We start from the raw sequence: 18512 nt of genomic DNA, 5'->3' as shown, positions 1-18512 counted from the left end.
GAGCATGAGGTATGAGCAGATTCACAGCTGCTTTGTCTGAGTCACCTTCTTGGTGTGCAAACATCATGAGGGTCATGCTGTATTCTGTGTATCTGTGTTTTGTAAAAATGACTGGGCCAGAGGCAGGGTGGATGGAGCTCTAGTTTGCCTCACTGCCTTAATTCCCCACCTCCATGGGGAAAAAAGAGGGGGGAAGAAGACCTGAAAAGTCTGTCTAACCCCCACTGGCTGTTAGAAAGAAAATTAACCCTATCCTAGCCAAACCCAGGACAACTAGATAATTACATGATTTTTAGATGATTAAGGACCTGGAGCATCTTCCCTGGGAGGAAAGGCTGAGGGAACTGGGGCTGTTCAGCCTGCAGAGAAGAAGCCTGAGAGGGGATCTGATCACTGGTTCTCAAGAGCTGAAGGGTGGGACCCAGGGGGCCATGGGCAGCCTCTGCTCAGTGTCTGTGGGGACAGGACAAGGGGCGATGGGCTCAAGTTGGAGCCCAGGGAGTTCCCCCCAATGTGGGGAAGAACTTCTTGCTGGTGAGGGTGAGGGAGCCCTGGGACAGGCTGCCCAGGGGGTGTGGAGTCTCCTTGTCTGGAGAGATTCCAGCCCCTGTCCTAGGGACCCTGCTTGGGCAGGGGGTTGGACCCCATGGGCTCTGGAGGTCACAGAATCATAGAATGGTAGGGGTTGGAAGGGACCTCAGGAGATCACTGGGTCCAACCCCCAATGATCAGGTCAGAGATCATCCCTTCCAACCCCTACAGTTCTGTGAGTCTGTGACAACTACATTTTCTCCTGCTCTTTGCAGTCTTTCTACACCCTCTCTGGAAGTGACACATAAAGTTTGGAAGGCAAGAGAGTGCCACTTTGCAGAAAAACTAATTAATGAACCTTTGTCTCAATTCACCACCTTGCAGTGAAGCCTGGAAGCACCATAAGACCGTGTTGAAACAATTCCTCACAGACTTCACCTCTGAGACCTCCATGTCCCTGGCCTTATACACTGTACTTCACAAACCTCTCCGGGATCATGTTGAGCAATATATACTGCTCCTTACCAAGCTGAATGAGGGTCTCAAAGAGGTAGGGAGCTTTCTGTGATGGTTTTTAGCTGGCTTATGCTGACATCTTACCCAGTGGTTGTGGGGTTTTGTAGTGTTGTGAGCAAATCCAAAGTTGTCTGGGAGGAAAATGATTTCCAGTGGACAACTGGGGTGGTGGCAACCAGCATGAGTGGGATGCAGCCCAGCTGAAGGTCTCAAGGCAACAAATAGTGGCTACTCCAGTGTAGTACAAGCTACAAGAGGAGCTGTGAAGGGGCAAGTAACTGGCCTAACATTGCACACTTCTGCTGGTGGCAGATAGTGCTGGGTTTGGGGTGTTTTCCTTGGCAATAGGGTTGGAGGGTTCACTGTCATTAGCCCTTTGGATTCAGATCTGCTGGGGCTATTCTGCAGCTGTAGCCCAGAGTATGTTTTGCACAGCCATGTCTGAACTGTTGCTCAAGCCCTGCCTTCTCTTATCAGGGTCCTGAAAAGGACATCTTTACCAGTGCCATCAAGGAGTATGTGAAGCTTGAGTCTTTCATCAGCCAGGTCCTGGATGAAGCTTGTTTTACCAAGTCCTTGTGGAAATCCTTGGGCTACAAATTCACGGTGCGTCACAGACGTGGAAGGTGGCTTGATGGAGAGTTCTTTTTGAGATCTGACACCTCTGCTTATACGTGGAGGGAATTTAATATGGGTCAAGCACTTGAGGCTTGGTTTGAAGCCAACAAAGCAGGGCAGAGGGGAGAAACCTTATGGTCACTGGGGGCTTTAGAAGTTGAGTGCTGTCTCTAGTTCAGCCTGTGCCACGAGTCAGATTGTCTCTGCAGGAATTGTTGGCTTGAGCTGTATGTCCTCTTCCAAATACTGGTGTTTCCTGATCCTTTTGGTCTTCTATCTTGACTGCTCTGATTCCCTCTTCAGGACATGCTCTGTGTACCTGAAAGGAGGCTGCTGGAAGATAGCAAAAATCTCCCCATCTCTGCCAGCACCAATCGATCTGATCGGATCTTGCTCTTCGATGATGTCCTTGTGCTAATTCAGGTGAGTCTTCAGTCTTTCAGAGGGATTGGAAAGGCAGTGTAGATAAATGAGAGTAAAATTCAGGTTCCTTTGATATTAAAGATGTGGTAGAGCCTGGCTGTTGGCAAAACCTGCCCTCAACTTGTTGGCAAAAGTGCACCTGCAGTTACACTGGAGAATAAAAGAAAGCCTCATGAAGAAGGAATAGAGGAGTGTCCCCATGACTTTTTCCCAAGTATAGAAAGTACCATTCAACCAGCACAGGTGCCTTTCCAGTAACCAAAGCCTATGCCTACATATGAATCTGTTGGTTTCTGTCCTTGCTTACCCGAATGATGCCTGATGGGTCAAAGATTTTTATCCTGTGAACACTCATGTGTAGGACTGAAAGTCATCTCTCGTGGTTGATGCTGCTAGGGGCATGGGAGCAGAATTTGCAGGTCTTCTTTGGGCTCTACAGGGATTTAGGGCCTGGGTGTGGGGCAGACAGGGAGTATCTACAGCAATAATATGTGTTCAAAGCTGTTCTGCAGCATGCTAACTAAGTACAGCTTGGCTTGCTCTGAATGACAGCTCCTGTAATCTAGCACTGCTCTCTTCATCTGCACCTCTCCCTGCTCTTTAGTGATGTGCCAGCCCCTCAGGTGTCCAAACACATGACTGTCTTGTGAGCTGGTAGACTTCATGGGTTCTTCCAGACATAAACCTTTATGATAACACCAGGCAGTCCTACACAGGGTCTAGGCCTGAGGAAATAAGGTGGTGATTATCTCATCCAACTTTACGTTGTGGATGTCTTAGTGCTGCAGTGATCTTGCTGTGAGCAAGTGCCCCCAGGCTCCATTTATAGTCGGGGAGAGAAACATGTGCTGACTGGGTGTGGCTTGTCTGACCTATTTTAGATGCCAAAATTAGGATGAGTTGAGTCATGTCCTCAGCTCTGTTGACTAGAGTGAGAGCACAGGGTAGCTAGCTCACACAGAGCTATCTTCATTGTAGACATTGCTGTTCAGTCAGTTGTTCCCACCTGCTATGTCACATCTGCTGTGATGATGGTTAAAGAATCATAGAATGCCTTAGGTTGAAAGGGACCTCAAAGATCATCTAGTTCCAGCCCCCTTTCCATGGGCAGGGACATCCTCCACTAGACCAGGTTGCCCAAAGCCCCATCCAACCCGGCCTTAAACACTTCCAGGGATGAGGTTTCCACAACCTCTCTGGGCAGCCTGTTTCAGGCTGAGGAGGTATAACTGGTCCAGGACCAATGTGGTTAGCTTGGGCTACCAGCAGGCATCTGCCAATGAGGGGTCTGGTGCTGGCAATCTGAGCCTTCCTCCCTTCCCTGTTCCCCCAAATCTGGCAGATACATCAGTGATTAACTTGTGGTGAACTCCATAGTGCTAGTACCTAATTTTGGCCAACTACATCCTTACAGACAGCAACTCTGTAGTGGGTGCATCTCTACTTCAGTCAGGGAAGGCAGAAGTAATGTGAAATGCACTCTTTACTTAGTGTTGCAACCATTTTAGTTCAGTTTGGTGTGTTACTGATCAAAAGAGTGATTCCTTAGATGTTGTGCTAGTGGCACACTGCTGTCTGAAGTCCCAGTATTAGATAGATCATGAGATCTAGGGCATAGTGGGTGCCAGGGCTGATTTGGAAGTGTTGTCATGTGGCAGGGAAAAAACTGGTAGAGATAAGTGCTAAGAAGGTCTGTGTGTGTTAGTTGTAGCCATGACATTATGGAAAACCATTTAGAAGTGTGAAAATAAGAACTTTTATTCCTTCTCCTACGCTTTTTCAGTGTCTTAGGTCCTTCAGAGGTCCATTCCATCAGTCTCAGAGGTCCATCCCAGGTTGGATGGGGCCCTGGGCAGCCTTGTGTAGCTCCAGGCCTGGAGGTTGGTGTCCCTGCCTGTGGCAGGGGGGTTGGAGCTCTGTGATCCTTGGGGTGCCTTCCAACCCAGAGAGTTCTATGATTCTATGATTCATCTTAGTGTGGGATAGATGTATGGACCACAAAAGAGGGAATTTGCAGTGCTGCCAGTCTTATTCAATGGAGTAACAGAGTGGGGCCAAAGTGTGACGTTCTCATCAATAACAGGAACATCTTCTCCCTTTTGTTCCAGGGAAACAGCTTTCAGAGTTTTGATCTGAAGCTTGTGTGGGTAGATGAAAACTGCAGGGAGAAATCAGCTCCAGGACTGTAAGTGAAACCTTTCCACTTGGAGGTATTAAAAGAAGAGTGGTGAACTTGATTGTGAAACTGAGTTAATGATGCTTTAAATCTTTGTCCCATCTCCTTTCGACCCAGAGGGATTGTTTCAGGGATACAGGCAATTGTGGAACTTCCCAAAGGGGATCACAGTAGCTTGGACTTGCATTGCTTGCCTTTGCTGTCATACTGAAATCAGTGATAAAATGGTTTTGCCTCCAGACCTGGGCAACAAAGACAAGTTGACTAGTTGAGTACCTCTTCAGAGGGAAAACCTGTCTGCAAAGGCACTGTTACCTTCTGAAGAGGGATGGGAAGAGCAGGAACTGCTGCTTGACTGAGGGATGTGTTTTTCATAGTCTCTGTAATGTCTCTTGCCTCACAGGTATGGACTCCGTATTACAACCCCAGAGGAGACGTTCTTTCTCTCTGCCAAAGACCCACAGATGAAGGTAACCAGTGGGCAGGGAGTTTCTGTTCCACCTGATATGCTGCACATCGAGCTTTGAAGTAGGGGAAAGGCATGGGGGGGGCTCTGTAGTGGAGACAAAATATTGACTACTGTGTGGAAGTTGAAATCCCATAAAGTGTCAGGAATGTAGCTTCTTGATCAGAATGGTGCTCTGCACCTGCTGAAATGATGCTGAAGCTTTTGCTTTGTGATTTTTTGCCTTTTTTATTATTATTTAAATCAGAATAATGGATGTGGGGTTTGTTGGGTTGTTCTTCACCTCCTCTGCAGAGCCAATACTCTATTAGGTAGTCAGAGGTGTTAGACAGTTGATGAGAAATATCCTGGTGCTGGAAGTGGTCTGCCCTGGGCAGTACTGTGTAGCTGCAGAGCTTGGGAGAGCACAGCCTCATTAGCATGGTCCTGTGCCAAGGCCAATTAGTGCTGATGAGAGTCAGGCTTAAATGATACAGATGTGTTGTGCATTGGTGCAGAATCCAACTTGGAGGACCCAAGCTAACCCCTCCTGTAGATGCTGTTGGCGGGCTGTAACTCACCAGCCCAGCCAGCTGAACCTCACAGAACTGATGGAAACCCCACCAGCTTCTTCCTCCTCCTTCCAAAGTACGTCTTGGAAGGTGTTTTACTGTCTTCACTCTAGTCCAACGCTTCTCCTCTCCCTCTGTGGCCAGGCTGTTTGGCAGTGGAAGCTGAACCAGGCTGTCCGTCAGGCACTGAACGGGAAGCGAGATTTCCCATTGTGGGGCAAGACTGGGGAAGGGACCGAGCCCCCATCCTCCCGCTTCTTCACCTACATCTTCAGGCTGGAGGGCAAGTTCAAGAGCGCATCCTACGAGGGCGAGTGGCACTGGGGAAAGCCACATGGCAAGTAAGGAGCTTTTTTTTTTTCCTCTTCTTTATTTTTCCCCTATTTTTCTATGCAAGGATGGCCCTGTTGTCTTTGCACAGCACTGCCTGGAACTGGTGGATGAGCTAGTTAGAATCATAGAATCATAGAATGATCTGGGTTGGAAGGGACCCCAAGGATCATAGAGCTCCAACCCCCCTGCCACAGGCAGGGACACCAACCTCCAGGCCTGGAGCTACACAAGGCTGCCCAGGGCCCCATCCAACCTGGTCTTGAACACCTCCAGGGACGGGGTATCCACTACCTCTCTGGGCAGCCTGTTCCAGCCCCTCACCACTCTTTCTGTAAAAAACTTCCCCCTAATATCTAATCTAAACCTTCCCTCCTTTAGCTTTAGTCCATTCCCCCTTGTCCTGCCATTATCTGCTCTTTTAAAAAGTCAAATCCCCTCCTGCCTATAAGCTCCCTTCAGGTACTGGAAGGCTGCAATGAGGTCCCCCCGCAGCCTTCTCTTCTCCAGTTGGAGGTATAGACACCACAGAGTGGCTGTGGACGTGGTGTGACCCATCCTATGCTGAGGTTCTGGACCATAGGCTCTAGACTGGTGATCTCCAAGGGTTGCCAGTCTCTCTGGTTCCTCACTTATTTCTAGAGGGAAATCTGGTATTGAGGGTGGATTCAGTGGGCAGTTGGAATGTATTTATTTGATTTCAGTCAAAGCACGAGTCCTGACATGTGATCTATTGTATTGTAGATGTCTCTCTAGTGCTACTGGTCTGTGCAATAAACTGTGGAGGCTGCCCCTAATAATGGGGTAACGATCACATTTGAAGCACTGCATCGGCTTATGCCTGTAATTAGGACCTAGACTTGAGCTACTGTTTATTTTCAAAATCTCAGCCTGAGGCATAAAACCTTTCCACCAAGATGACAAGAAGAACCAATAAAAAGCCTTAGCTCATGAAGGAGAGAAAAGTCTCATCCCTTGCTATGAAAATCTGTTTTAACATCCACACTGATATGAAAGGAATTAAAATAAAATACAAAACAAATAAGGCTCAAATGCAGCTCTTGGAGATGTGAGAACTCTTGACTAAATCCAACTAAAAATTTAAGGGTGAGCTCTGCCAAAAGGGGATGATCAAAAGTTAAATGGTCCCAGTCAAAAATCTCCTTGATCACCGAGCTGTTCTGGTACTCCTGATGACCTGGTGTGGGGAGAATGAGATGAGAAGCATGTTAAACTATCCCCATGGCTGAAGTAGGAATTCTCTTTGGTTTGCCCTCCTTTGCCAGGGTTCATGCTAGCAAAGCAAAAAGACGTATTTAAAACCCACTTAAAATGAATCTTTCAGCTTCCCTGTGAATCCCAGGAGAAGAACTTGTCTCAGGCAGGTGCTTAAAGCAACAAGAACTTGTTGAAAAGCAAACAAATGCGTCACGCTTCTGGTACTGCACCGTTTCCTATTGTCTCTGGTTGGGGAACGTGTCGGGAGCTGGCAGTGTGTGGGGTGATGCAAGAACTGAAACAGTGAGTGGGTGGTGGGTGGGGAGGAAGACTTGGGAGGGAGGGGAAAGGCATTCATAACTGGGCATGGCTGTGCAGCAATTTAACCGTCGTGCTGACCGCTCCAGTCTTGTTGTTGCGTTGTTAACTCGTGTATCTACAACTTCCCCCACAAAACAGATGGACAGATATGATCCCTTTAGACCAGTGCTTGTCTCTCTGGTTCTCATAGTGCCTGGCACAATGGAATTCTGGACTGTGGTGCCATTATGTTGTCTGTGGGAATGTGCCATGCTGGAACTTCAGCTGGGTTAATTGCATGCTGTGCTGCAGGTCCAAAAGGATCATGTGCAAGGTCCTGATTCAAGCAACTGCTTGTATCAGTACAGGCTGGGGGGGAGCTGCTGGAGAGGATCCCTGTGGAGAAGGACCTGGGGGTGCTGGTGGGTGACAGGTTGGCCATGAGCCAGGAGTGTGCCCTGGTGGTTAAGAGAGCCAATGGGATCCTGGGGGGGTATCAGGAGGAGTGTGGGCAGCAGGTGACAGGAGGGGATCCTCCCCCTCTGCTCTGCCCTGCTCAGGCCCCACCTGGAGTGTTGTGTCCAGTGCTGGGCTCCCTGGGATCAAACAGCCAGGGATCTCCTGGAGAGAGTCCAGAGGAGGGACAGAGATGCTGAAGGGCCTGGAGCATCTCCCCTGGGAGGAAAGGCTGAGGGAGCTGGGGCTGTTCAGCCTGGAGAGAAGACTAAGGGGGGACCTTATTAATGTTTATCAATATCTGAAGTATGGGATGCAGGGGGAAATGGGCAGCCCCTTTTCAGTGTCTGTGGGGACAGGACAAGGGGCAATGGCTGCAAGTTGGAGCACAGGAAGTTCCACACCAACGTGTGGAAGAACTTTTCCCCAGTGAGGGTGAGGGAGCCCTGGGACAGGCTGCCCAGGGGGTGTGGAGTCTCCATCTCTGGAGATATTCCATCCCCATCTGGATGTCTGTCTGTGCAATATGAGCTGGGGAGCTGCTTTGGCAGGGGGGTTGGACCCGATGATCTCTGGAGGTCCCTTCCAAGCCCTACAATTCTATGATTCTAAAAGGATGACCAAGCAACTCTACAAAGAACATTTGAGATTAGGGAACTTGGAAGAGGATTCTTCCTGCTCATTCTAGAGCATGAAAACACTGTGGTATTAAATCCTTAGAGTACAAACCAGCGTCCTGGAGGTGCCTGGAGAACTTCTGTGTGTCAGCTCCCTGAAGAGATGTTTCAATGTTAGCCATTTCAAGGTTGTGCTTGACACCTTCCACTGCAGCTGTGGACATTGCTGGTGATCTCCCTTCTAAAATTCTTGCTTTGAATTGCAGGGGGACACTGAAGTGGCGTGACGGACGCAACCATGTTGGAGATTTCAGAGAGGGCTTGGAGCATGGGTAAGCCTGAAAACCCATCACTTCTTGCTTTCAAAATAAGCTGAGAAATGGTATCTCCCAGACGTGCAGGGACACCAGTGTCCTGTAAGAGGACTTCATTCACAGTTACAGCCCAATTCATCTGACCTATGTTAGACACCTGGCTTCAGCCTGAGTAGGTTGTAACCTAGAGTGGGTGGATTAAGTGAGTGCAATAAAATAAGCGTGCACTTGTGGCCAATTCTGATGCAGACTGCTCCGTTCAGCTGAACAAATCTGACTTCTGATCTCTACATCTAGGTGAATTTATTTGCATGAAGTACCGTGAAAGCAGTTACCATTATATATCTTTAAAAAACTCTCCTAAATGAGGAGTTTATAGGGGGAAGTAAACTATACTGTGAAATTTAAACATTTTTCTAAAACCTTTTGCAAGTCAGGCTTACAGATTTCTCATTTCTATGTAATTTCTAGGGTAGGATAGGTTTTTAAAAGGGAAAAATAATAAAAAATGTTTCAAATACCTTGTGTCAGGATTAAGAAAACGTTTCATTTGAACCAAAGCAATTAATTCTGTAGTCTAACCCAGCTCCTAAAGTGGGGAAGGGGGGAGAGGCGGGATAAAACCAACACTGAAAGTAGCTCTGTAGAAGAAGCAATGGGAAACCAACTGCAGTTCACAAGGAAAAGAACTTCCTTGGAGTGAGTCTCTCAGGACTTGGAAATAGTGTCAGAGGCAGAGTTGCCCCCGACCATGAATACCAGCTTGGGGGTCTGGAAGGTCCTAAGTTTTTTAAACTTCATCCAGGACAAGTGAGTTGCCTTTTGCCATGCTGATCTCTGCCATATGCACCTTGTAGGTTTGGAATATGCCTTGTCCCACGACGAACTGAAGACCGGTATGACTGCTATAAGTGCCACTGGTACGAGGGCAAGATGAGAGGCTATGGAATCTGTGAGTAAGTAAAACTCAAAAGATGGACTTTGGGATAAGGGACTCCATGTATTTAATATTCCCACTTCACTGTGAGAGGCTTAGTGACTGTTCAGGTGCCAGAAGCTTTTGCTTTGGAGATGGGCAGTATAACTCTCCTGAGCATTATTGTAGTAAGAGCTTCTCTGCAAGCTGTGAACATTGCAGCTACCTGATGTAGCATCCTCTGTGCCTTGCAGGTGAGGATATAATTTTGCATTCAGGCTTGTGGTTGCAGAGCAGAGAGCACATGGTGTGCAGTCAGCCCTGGACAGAGTTGGAGTCTGCCACTCTCGTCCCTGGCCACACTGTCTGAACTAAACCTTGTATAGGTTGATGAGGGTTGGTCTGGGAGTTCTAACTGTTATCCTGAGCTGCTGAAGGGGGCTGTTTTCTCAAATTCTGAGCTTAAATCCAGATCTTAACTTAAAAAATGGAGTCCAAGACTTTCTTGTATCACTCATCAGAAAGCTGCTGGAAACACACCTTAGGACATCTGCGTCTCAAAGCACTGCTAGGAGTTTGTATGGAGCCCAGTCTGTCAAGTACTTCCTTGTGAGCACATGGCAGTGTCCCAGCCTTGCCATTTAGAAGGCTAGAAATGGCAGCAGAGGCCTGCTATACAGGTGGTAGGTAAAAACTGGTTTCATCTGCAGCCTATGGGGTTAAGTGGGCAGGACCAGCTTGCTTTGTTTACACAGCAGTAAGCACAAAAGCATCCTCACCTTTGCTTAGGTTACATGTGGCTTGTAGCTGAGTGGGCTGGCCAACGTGAAGACTGGACTGCTTGTTACTGTACATACTTACCCCTGCTTTCACTGAGCCAACTGTGGCAGAGGAAAGCAGACAGTCCAGCTTTCTGGCTGCTTAGCATGATCATCTTCATACTCCCTGCTTGCTGTCCTCCTTAAGAATCAAACTCAGAGTCTAGGACATGCAGTCTCTAGGGAGCTTGGAGCCAACTGGGCAGTGCTGTGCTAGTGTCTCTGATGTCAAATGTGAGAGCATGTTGATAATTATAGATGCTTTCTCTGTTTAGCATAGGTGCTTTCTCTGTTGGAGCAGTGCATATCTGCTGGCCAGCATGAACAGAGCTGGGATGATCCTAGGGATGAGCCCTGAAACGTTGGCAAGTGTAGAAAAGTGAAGGCAGATCTGGCTTTTTGCTTGATCTCTGCCTTAACCAGTGGTCACTGCAGCCTGGCTGGTGAGAGGTCAATGGCTGAGTGGCCTCACCCAGGACAACTACAAGCCCAAGTATTGTGTCCTTAGCTAACACTGAAAGATAACTGTGGAGTGACTAGCTTGGGTGATGCATGCTCCTAATAGGAAACACCTACAGGCTCTGGATCAATCAGCCAAACATTTGGAGTATTTAGCAGGCAGATGAGCCCAATCAACTCACATTCCTGGCTTCCTACTCTAGTAGTAGCTATCAAATAGTGACAGAATAATTAGTGTTGGAAGGGACATCTGGACATCATCTAGTTCAACCTCCCCTGCAAGAGCAGGATCACCTCAAGCAGGCTGCCAAGACTTAAATTCTTTCTTTCCCTCTCCCTGAAGGTATGGGAATGATATGGTCTACAAAGGTTACTTCAAAGACAACGTGCGTCAAGGGTTTGGGGTACTGGAGAACCTCTCAGCTGAACATCCATTTAAATACACAGGACAGTGGGAAAACGACAAGAAGAATGGATATGGAGTCTGGGAAGACAAAGATAGGTAAGGGTGGTATAGATCAAAGATGGCATTAAGTGCCTGACAGTGTTATCCCTCTGTTGGCAAGGGTTTTTATAAGGGGGGACTTGGGGATGAAGGGGGGCTGTGTTCAATCTGTGTTATAAGGCTTAAGCTCCTGGAGAAGCATTATATGGATTGAGTTTGTGTAGTACATCTGGCAGTTGTGCTCCACAGAGCACTGTATCAGGTAAAACTACCCTCACAACATGATACATCAAACCAACTAAGATCTAATAAAATAGAGAATAAAACATAATTTGTGTTCTGTTACATTCCAGAGGGGAGAGGTACATAGGGACGTGGCTTGATGATCACAGACATGGACAAGGCATTGTAGTAACCCAGTCAGGTGTCTGCTATCAAAGAACATTTCATGCTGATAAAATGGTGGTGAGTATCCATCTTCAGTGGGCTCTCTAGACTGGTGGGACACGGAATTCCCCATCAAGGGCAAGATTAAGATTTCATTTAACAAGTAATCTATGAGGGGAAAATAGAAAGCAAGGAAAAAAAGTCAATGCTTAAGTTATCACAATGATGTTTTCAAAGGACAAGGCACGGATGAAGTCTTGTTTATCATCACCTTCACGAGGTGCAGGTAGGAATTAGATGCCATTTCTTGCTCATGCTGAATTGTGTTATAGGTCTGGCTGTTTGGCTTACTGTTAGGTCAGAATTATAGAGCATAACTCACATGGGAAGAGCTGTGCAGTTCTATATGATACTGTATCTGTCTTGGAGATCATTAGAGCAGTTACCTTTCTAACCCATGACAAGTTGGCTGTCCAGTTCACTGCAAGTTTAGGTGTCGGTGGGGAAAGCAACAGGAACTGGCATCACCAGGACTGGCTTGGAAATAAAAGCATTTCTTTTCCTGAAAAATGCACCCTTTAAAAAAAACAAACAACCCCTTCCCCACTCACCAAGTGAGGACAAGATGTTTAGCATGGAAACTCTGGTGGAAGGACTTTCCAGAAAAACCTCCCATCTGTTGGAGAACCAAACTAAAGCTGTCTTTGGGTCTGCCAGCTGCCAAAAGCTCCTTTAACTTCACAAGGCTTCCGGGTGGGGAGCAGTCACTTCAGTTTTCCTAGTGGAAAATTGGTATGGCCAAGAAGCTTCCCTTGGAAACCTTTTATTTTTGCCAGAAAGGGCGATTTCCATCAAGAAAACCATTCCAGTGGAAAATGTGTTACAGTTTTAAATGTGACCACTTTTTCTGGCTGGTATTGGGTATGTTGAATCCTTCAGGCCCAAACCATGGGCTAAATAAGCCCCAGCATGAAGAATCTACTCCATTGGTATGAATGGGTAGGGAGGCTCTTCAGAGGGATCTGAACAGACTGGACTGATGGGCTGAGACCAATGGGATGAAGTTTAACAAGGCCAAGTGCAGAGTGCTGCACATGGGACACAACAACCCCCTGCAGCACTACAGGCTGGGGGAGACTGGCTGGAGAGCTGTCAGGCAGAGAAGGACCTGGGGGTGTTGAGTGACTGCCAACTGAGCACGAGCCAGCAGTGTGCCCAGGTGGCCAGGAAGGCCAAGGGCATCCTGGCTTGTGTCAGTAATAGTGTGGCCAGTAGGTCTGGGGAGGTGATTGTGCCCCTGGACTGGGCACTGGTGAGGCTGCACCTTGAGTGGTGGGTCCAGTTCTGGGCTCCTCACCATAAGAAGGACATGGAGGTCCTTGAATGAGTCCAGAGAAGGGCAACCAGGCTGGGGAAGGGGCTGGAGGGCAAATCATATGAGGAGCAGCTGAGGGAGCTGGGGGTGTTTAGTCTGGAGAAGAGGAGGCTGAAGGGAGACCTTCTCACCACCTACAACTCCTGAAGGGAGGTTGTAGAGAGGTGGGTGATGGTCTCCTCAGCCAAGTGACAGGAGATGGGACAGGGGTAAATGGGCTCAAGTTGTGCCAGGGCAGGGTCAGATTGGATGTTAGGAAAAAAAATTTCACTGAAATCGTTGTCAGGGCTGGAACAGGCTGCCCAGGGAGGGGGATGAGTCACCTTCTCTGGATATGTTTAAAAAAGGTGTAGATGAGGTACTTAAGGATATGCTTTAGCACAGGATGGGAACGGTTGGACTTGAGGATCTTAAAGGTCTTTTCCAACCTGGTGATGGTGTGAATTATCTGCTGTCTGTTCTGTATCTTGGTGGTCCTGCCCTGAAACATGTGCTACTGTAAGCAGTCATGGGAACTGGAAGGTAATGGAACAAGTCATTTCACAAATGCTTAGGGGCAGCTTGTTGATGTCCTGTTGACTGCCCAGCAAAGGACAATTCTACATAGTAACTGGCTTCCTCTCTTCTCCTAAGAGAGACAGCATGACACAATTGGCTACCATCACCTAGAAGTCATATGGTTGGAAGGGCCATGGGTTTGAGCAGATGGCAATGCTTGGTGACCGTTCTTAGAACAGGAACCTGCCTTCTGTTCCTTGTTTTAGGGAAGTGAATGTAATAGTGCTGTTGCTTAAAGCCTCCTGACCTTCCCAGTACTTCTCTGTGCAGTGATGACTAATAGGTTATCTCTTGAGCACCTCCTTGCTTTTCTCTTCAGCATTGCAGTCCTATGTTGGGCTTTCAAAAAGGTTCTCAGAATTGACAGCCCATAAATAGTCCAAACCAGTGGCTGTTTCTAGATGAATTTGATCAGGTAGGAAGTTAATGTTATGAATTCACTGTTTGTATTTTTTAAATGAAGGGTTCTGGGATTCTGCTCTTGGAAGATGACTCTGTCTATGAAGGGAACTTCACAGAAGATCTAACATTTGTTGGAAAGGTGAGCGCTTCATCTTAGCCTTTTATCATACAATCATTGAATGGTCTGGGTTGGAAGGGACCCCAAGGGTCCCAGAGCTCCAACCCCCCTGCCACAGGCAGGGCCACCAACCTCCAGGCCTGGAGCTACACAAGGTTGCCCAGAGCCCCATCCAACTTGACCTTTTTATACAGTTGCTTGTTTTCTAGAAGGGCTGATGGATTAGCCTTCAAAGTCCATACTCTCCCACTCAATTTCCCCCCAGTCCCCTAGAAAATAACACTTTTCTCTTTGGGGTGTGTGTGGGGGGTTGATTTTGGTTTGTGTCTCTGGAGGTTTTGCTGCAGCTGAGAGACTTCAAGTCACTGGGAGTGCTGGGCATTGTTTTGTTTGCACTGAGAGTTTCTGTTTGTTTTGTGGGACGCTTGGCTGTGCTTTGCAGCTGGCACTTGAGATCCTTCTGTGTTCTTCAAACAAATGTTTTTAGCCTTTGTAGTGGTAGGGAACACAGGAAATGATGTACAAACCCCAATGGAGTTGCAGCACCAGCACTATGCTAACGTAACCAAGAGATTAACATAGCTGAGGGATCTTGGAAGCTGAATTTTGCAATCTGGGTGCTGCACTGACACGTTCAGCACTTTGTGGTTAGTCTTGAACAGAACTATGTGGTCAAAGTATTCATGAGGCGCCCCGTTACAGGGGAAACCAGTCCTCTGGCTCGTTGCAGAACTCTGTGGTGAACCTGAGAGGAAACGTGTGGTTGTATCAGACTGAGTGGATGTCAAAATAGATACTGGGTACTGATTACAAATGAGCCCTGTCACTTAATGACATGTCATGAGAGGAAGAGTTTGTCATCATCATCTTCAGATGGAAGCCTTGGGTGGGTTTGTCAGAGACTGGTTATAGAGCTTAGAGACAGCTTCCTCCAAAATTAATGTTTAGCTTGAGTGATTAGCCCAAAACTGATATTTATCTAAAGATGGAATGCCTCCTGCTGTTAGCACCGAGGATCTTGGGCTTGTATTCAAGTTACCATATTGTTTGGCTTTGGATTTGATTCAATTAAAACTTCCAAGTTTGAGTCAAGCTACTGCATGTCTTCTGGTTTTGCCTCAGAGAATTTAAGGGGGTTTTTTTTCTGCTACCAAGAAAAAAAAACCCATTTAGAAAATGTTTATGGTGAATTTCATATGATCCCCCCCTACTTGTGAAGCCAAACTTGCTTGTGGTTTTAACAAGCAGAGGAAAAACAGAGGAGAAATTGGAAGTTTCATGCTCTAGGTTAGAAATAACTACTGTCAAATTTAAGCCAGGCAATTTTAGAGGTCAAAGAAGATATTGTGTATTTGTAAAGCATAATGCAAATGTTTTACTCTAATTGTGCCAGTCCAGAATCCTACACGTGTCACTTAACAGCAAGGTTATGTTTTCTCCAGTGAGTGCTACTCACTATTCCTTGGGAGGCTGAAATTGAAATGTGCACTCTGTGCTGGAAGCCGTTCTTCATCCTTGTTTGGGGAGCTGGCTCTGCTGAAAAGAGAATGTGAGATCTTGGTCCAGCGTGTTTCCTCTCACTAATGAGATCTTGGCAGAATAAGCCTTTATTTCTCTCTTGCAGGGGAAGCTGTCCTTTGCCAACGGCTTCATTCTGGAGGGAACCTTTACTAACAAACTGGGCCAAGGCCTTCAGACACACGGCATCCTGAACACGTCCAACGAGCAGCTGGATGACAGGATCACCAAAGCGTGAGCAGCAACAGCTGACTTCTTGGGTTCTGGCTTGTATTTTGACTCTGCCTAGAGAAGTACCAGGTTAATCCCTATAGGAGGGATCAAGGCAGATCACCTTGCCTTGAAGGAGTTGATCTAAAAAATGGTTTATGTGCAAGGGAAGGAGGAAAGGTGACAACGTTTTGCCATTTAATCTAATGTGACATATGGAGCAGAGATTTTTCTACTCCCATCCTGTCCCCATCCACCCAGAATTCCTCCCATCTTCAGACTGGAGAGAATTCTGGAGGCTTCTCATTCCCTGTGGTTTTTGCACAAGTGTGTGCACACATACATTTCCATGTACACACACACAGAGGTCTGAAGCTGTACAGGCAAAGAATCCTAGAGTTGTCTTGCTTGGAAGGGACCCTTTAGATCATCAAGTCCAACCACCACCCTACCCTGTCATTTACTACTAAACCATGTCCCTTAGCATCTCATCTAGCCATCTTTTAAATCCCTCCAGGGAGGTCAAGGGGGGATGGATTAAAGCCAAAGGAAGGAAGGTTTAAATTTGATGTTAGGGAAAAGTTTTTTACAGAGAGAGTGGTGAGGGGCTGGAAGGGGCTGCCCAGAGAGGGGGTGGGTGCCCCGTCCCTGGGGGTGTTCAAGGCCAGGTTGGCTGGGGCCCTGGGCAACCTTGTGTAGCTCCAGGCCTGGAGGTTGGTGTCCCTGCCTGTGGCAGGGGGGTTGGAGCTCTGGGACCCTTGGGGTCCCTTCCAATCCAGACCAGTCTGGGATTCTATAATGACTCCACCACTTACCTGGGCAGCCTGTTCCAATGCCTAAAAACCCTCTCTGTGAAGTTTTTTCTAATATCCAATCTAAACTTCCTCTGACATAACTTGAATGCCCTTTCCTCTTCTCCTATCACTTGTCATTAGGTAGAAAAGGTCAGCCCCCACCTCTCCACAACCTCTTTTCAGGTAGTTGTAGAGAGCAATTAGATCTCCCCTCAACTTCCTCTTCTCCAGGCTAAACAACCCCATTTCCTCAGCTGCTCCTCATCACATTTATTCTCAGGTCCCCTCACCAGCCTTGTTGCCCTTCTCTGGACATGCTCTAGCACCTCATTGTCTTTTCTGTAGTGAGGGGCCCAAACCTGAATGCAGCACTCAAGGTGGGGCCTCACCAGTGCTGAGTACCACAGGGGGGTATCACTTACTCCTTTCCTGTCCCTCTGTGCTGCTACATTAATTAAAACTGATATTGTAGAGGTAGGAAAGCTCATAAAAACCAAGCAGTGAAGCATAGTGCTTGAAGCTCTGAAGAGCTTGGTTTGGGTAGTGTTGACCCAGGGTCAAAGCTTTGCAGCATGCTGATGCTGTCTTGGTAGGCAGTGGTGTGAATGCAGGGCAGGAGTAGCTGGGCTGAAGCTATCATGCCACATCCTTTGGCATGGACTCTTCTCTTCAGGGTGAACCCTGCAAAGGGTGTGCTGTCGTTGCCAGGCAGGAGGGCCTGGGTTCAGACAGTTTAACCCAAATGAACGAGTCCTGGTGGGAAAGACAGCTGCCTGTCCTCTGAGGGGAATTCACTTCAGTTTAATTTCCTCTTCTTTCATCTTCGACCCATTTCCAGTCCATCAGAATATTGATGTTGCAGAAACAGCTTCTGTTGCCTGTGCTTTTCAGGCAGCAACACTGACTAGTGATGGTTCCTCAACTGTCTTCTTACTATCAGTCTTTTCTGAAGGCTTTCAGTTGAGATAAATAGTTTGTGTGTAGAAATATCTGTAACTGGAGCAGAAAGTCTGTGATCAATTCTCCAGCAAAGATTCAGATCGATGTTCCACGCAGGAGGAGATCTTCTTCACCCAAAGTACCTCACTGTCAGGACAATAAACTCATTCACTGAATTACCAGTCAGGCACTGATGTACTTCTCTGCTCCCACAGTCCTTGTATTAATATCTGACTCTGGAGAACCTTCCCTATGTGAAGGTGAAGTTTGAAATAATTGAGGAGACACCCAGCCAAGCCTAATGCCACGTGATGTTTTGCAGTCAGCTGGGCCTTGAGGACTTCCCAGTGGAGAAGAGGTGGAAAGGAATCTACGACCAGTTCCTGGAGTTCATCCACTCTGGCTGCAAAGAAGAAATGGAGGAGTCTTTTGTGGGGTTCCACATACAAACGAGCAAGGAGCTGCGGAAATCTCAGGAGTACCTCTTCTGCCAGAGGTATGAGTATTATGTGCCCTCATTGCAGCAGAGGAGCCCTTTTGTGTAGAGGGGGTAGTAGATTATGTTAAGGTCTGCTATGTGTTCGAGTTATGAACCCAAGAGTTATCCCTTTGTTCCTGCTCATGGGACAGGAGGATGAATTGAGATTGAGAGGAACCTTGAGAAGGACTTGGGGGTGCTGTAAGGTGAGCTGAAGGTGATGAATTTAGATAATCACAGGTGTTGAAAAGGGTGAAGAAACATTAATTTGTTCTAATAGCTCATTGTCCCCTTGGAATCTATTTGCAACATCAATTTGGATTTATCCCAGTGCTGTGTTGTGTGGTCTTCCTTCTTCACCTCTTGTCTTTTCAGGGGGACTGAGGATGTGTCCTGGAAGATAGAAGATATTCTTGAAGAGCTTGTCCAGCACCAGGGGCTTGAATCACTACAGAGTTATTTAGACAAGGTAAAGTTCAAGGGCATGATGATCCATGGGTGTCCACCAGACACAGACACAAGTTGTTAGCATCTTTCTTTAGGCACATATGATGTTGCCAGGGACTTCACTAAATAGTG

At 47.2% G+C, this 18512-nt stretch overlaps 1 protein-coding gene across 1 annotated transcript in view; it reads left to right on the top strand.

The window, feature by feature from the left end:
* ALS2CL (ALS2 C-terminal like) overlaps positions 1–18512 on the top strand; it is a gene marked incomplete at its 5' end in the record, with an annotated part of 31243 nt that overhangs the window by 4551 nt on the left and 8180 nt on the right. Inside the window, 14 exons of the mRNA XM_084260056.1 lie at positions 916–1081; positions 1525–1653; positions 1969–2088; positions 4197–4273; positions 4668–4734; positions 5426–5622; positions 8469–8534; positions 9374–9472; positions 11053–11211; positions 11508–11619; positions 13938–14015; positions 15619–15746; positions 17778–17951; positions 18309–18402. Of these exons, the coding sequence (XP_084116182.1) occupies positions 916–1081; positions 1525–1653; positions 1969–2088; positions 4197–4273; positions 4668–4734; positions 5426–5622; positions 8469–8534; positions 9374–9472; positions 11053–11211; positions 11508–11619; positions 13938–14015; positions 15619–15746; positions 17778–17951; positions 18309–18402 (1666 nt within the window). The remainder of the gene's footprint in view (positions 1–915; positions 1082–1524; positions 1654–1968; positions 2089–4196; positions 4274–4667; positions 4735–5425; positions 5623–8468; positions 8535–9373; positions 9473–11052; positions 11212–11507; positions 11620–13937; positions 14016–15618; positions 15747–17777; positions 17952–18308; positions 18403–18512) is intronic.

This window comes from Gallinula chloropus, assembly GCF_964237585.1.
Source record: "Gallinula chloropus genome assembly, chromosome: 2".
Classification (NCBI taxonomy): domain Eukaryota; kingdom Metazoa; phylum Chordata; class Aves; order Gruiformes; family Rallidae; genus Gallinula; species Gallinula chloropus.
This window is presented reverse-complemented; position numbering and strand designations above follow the sequence as displayed.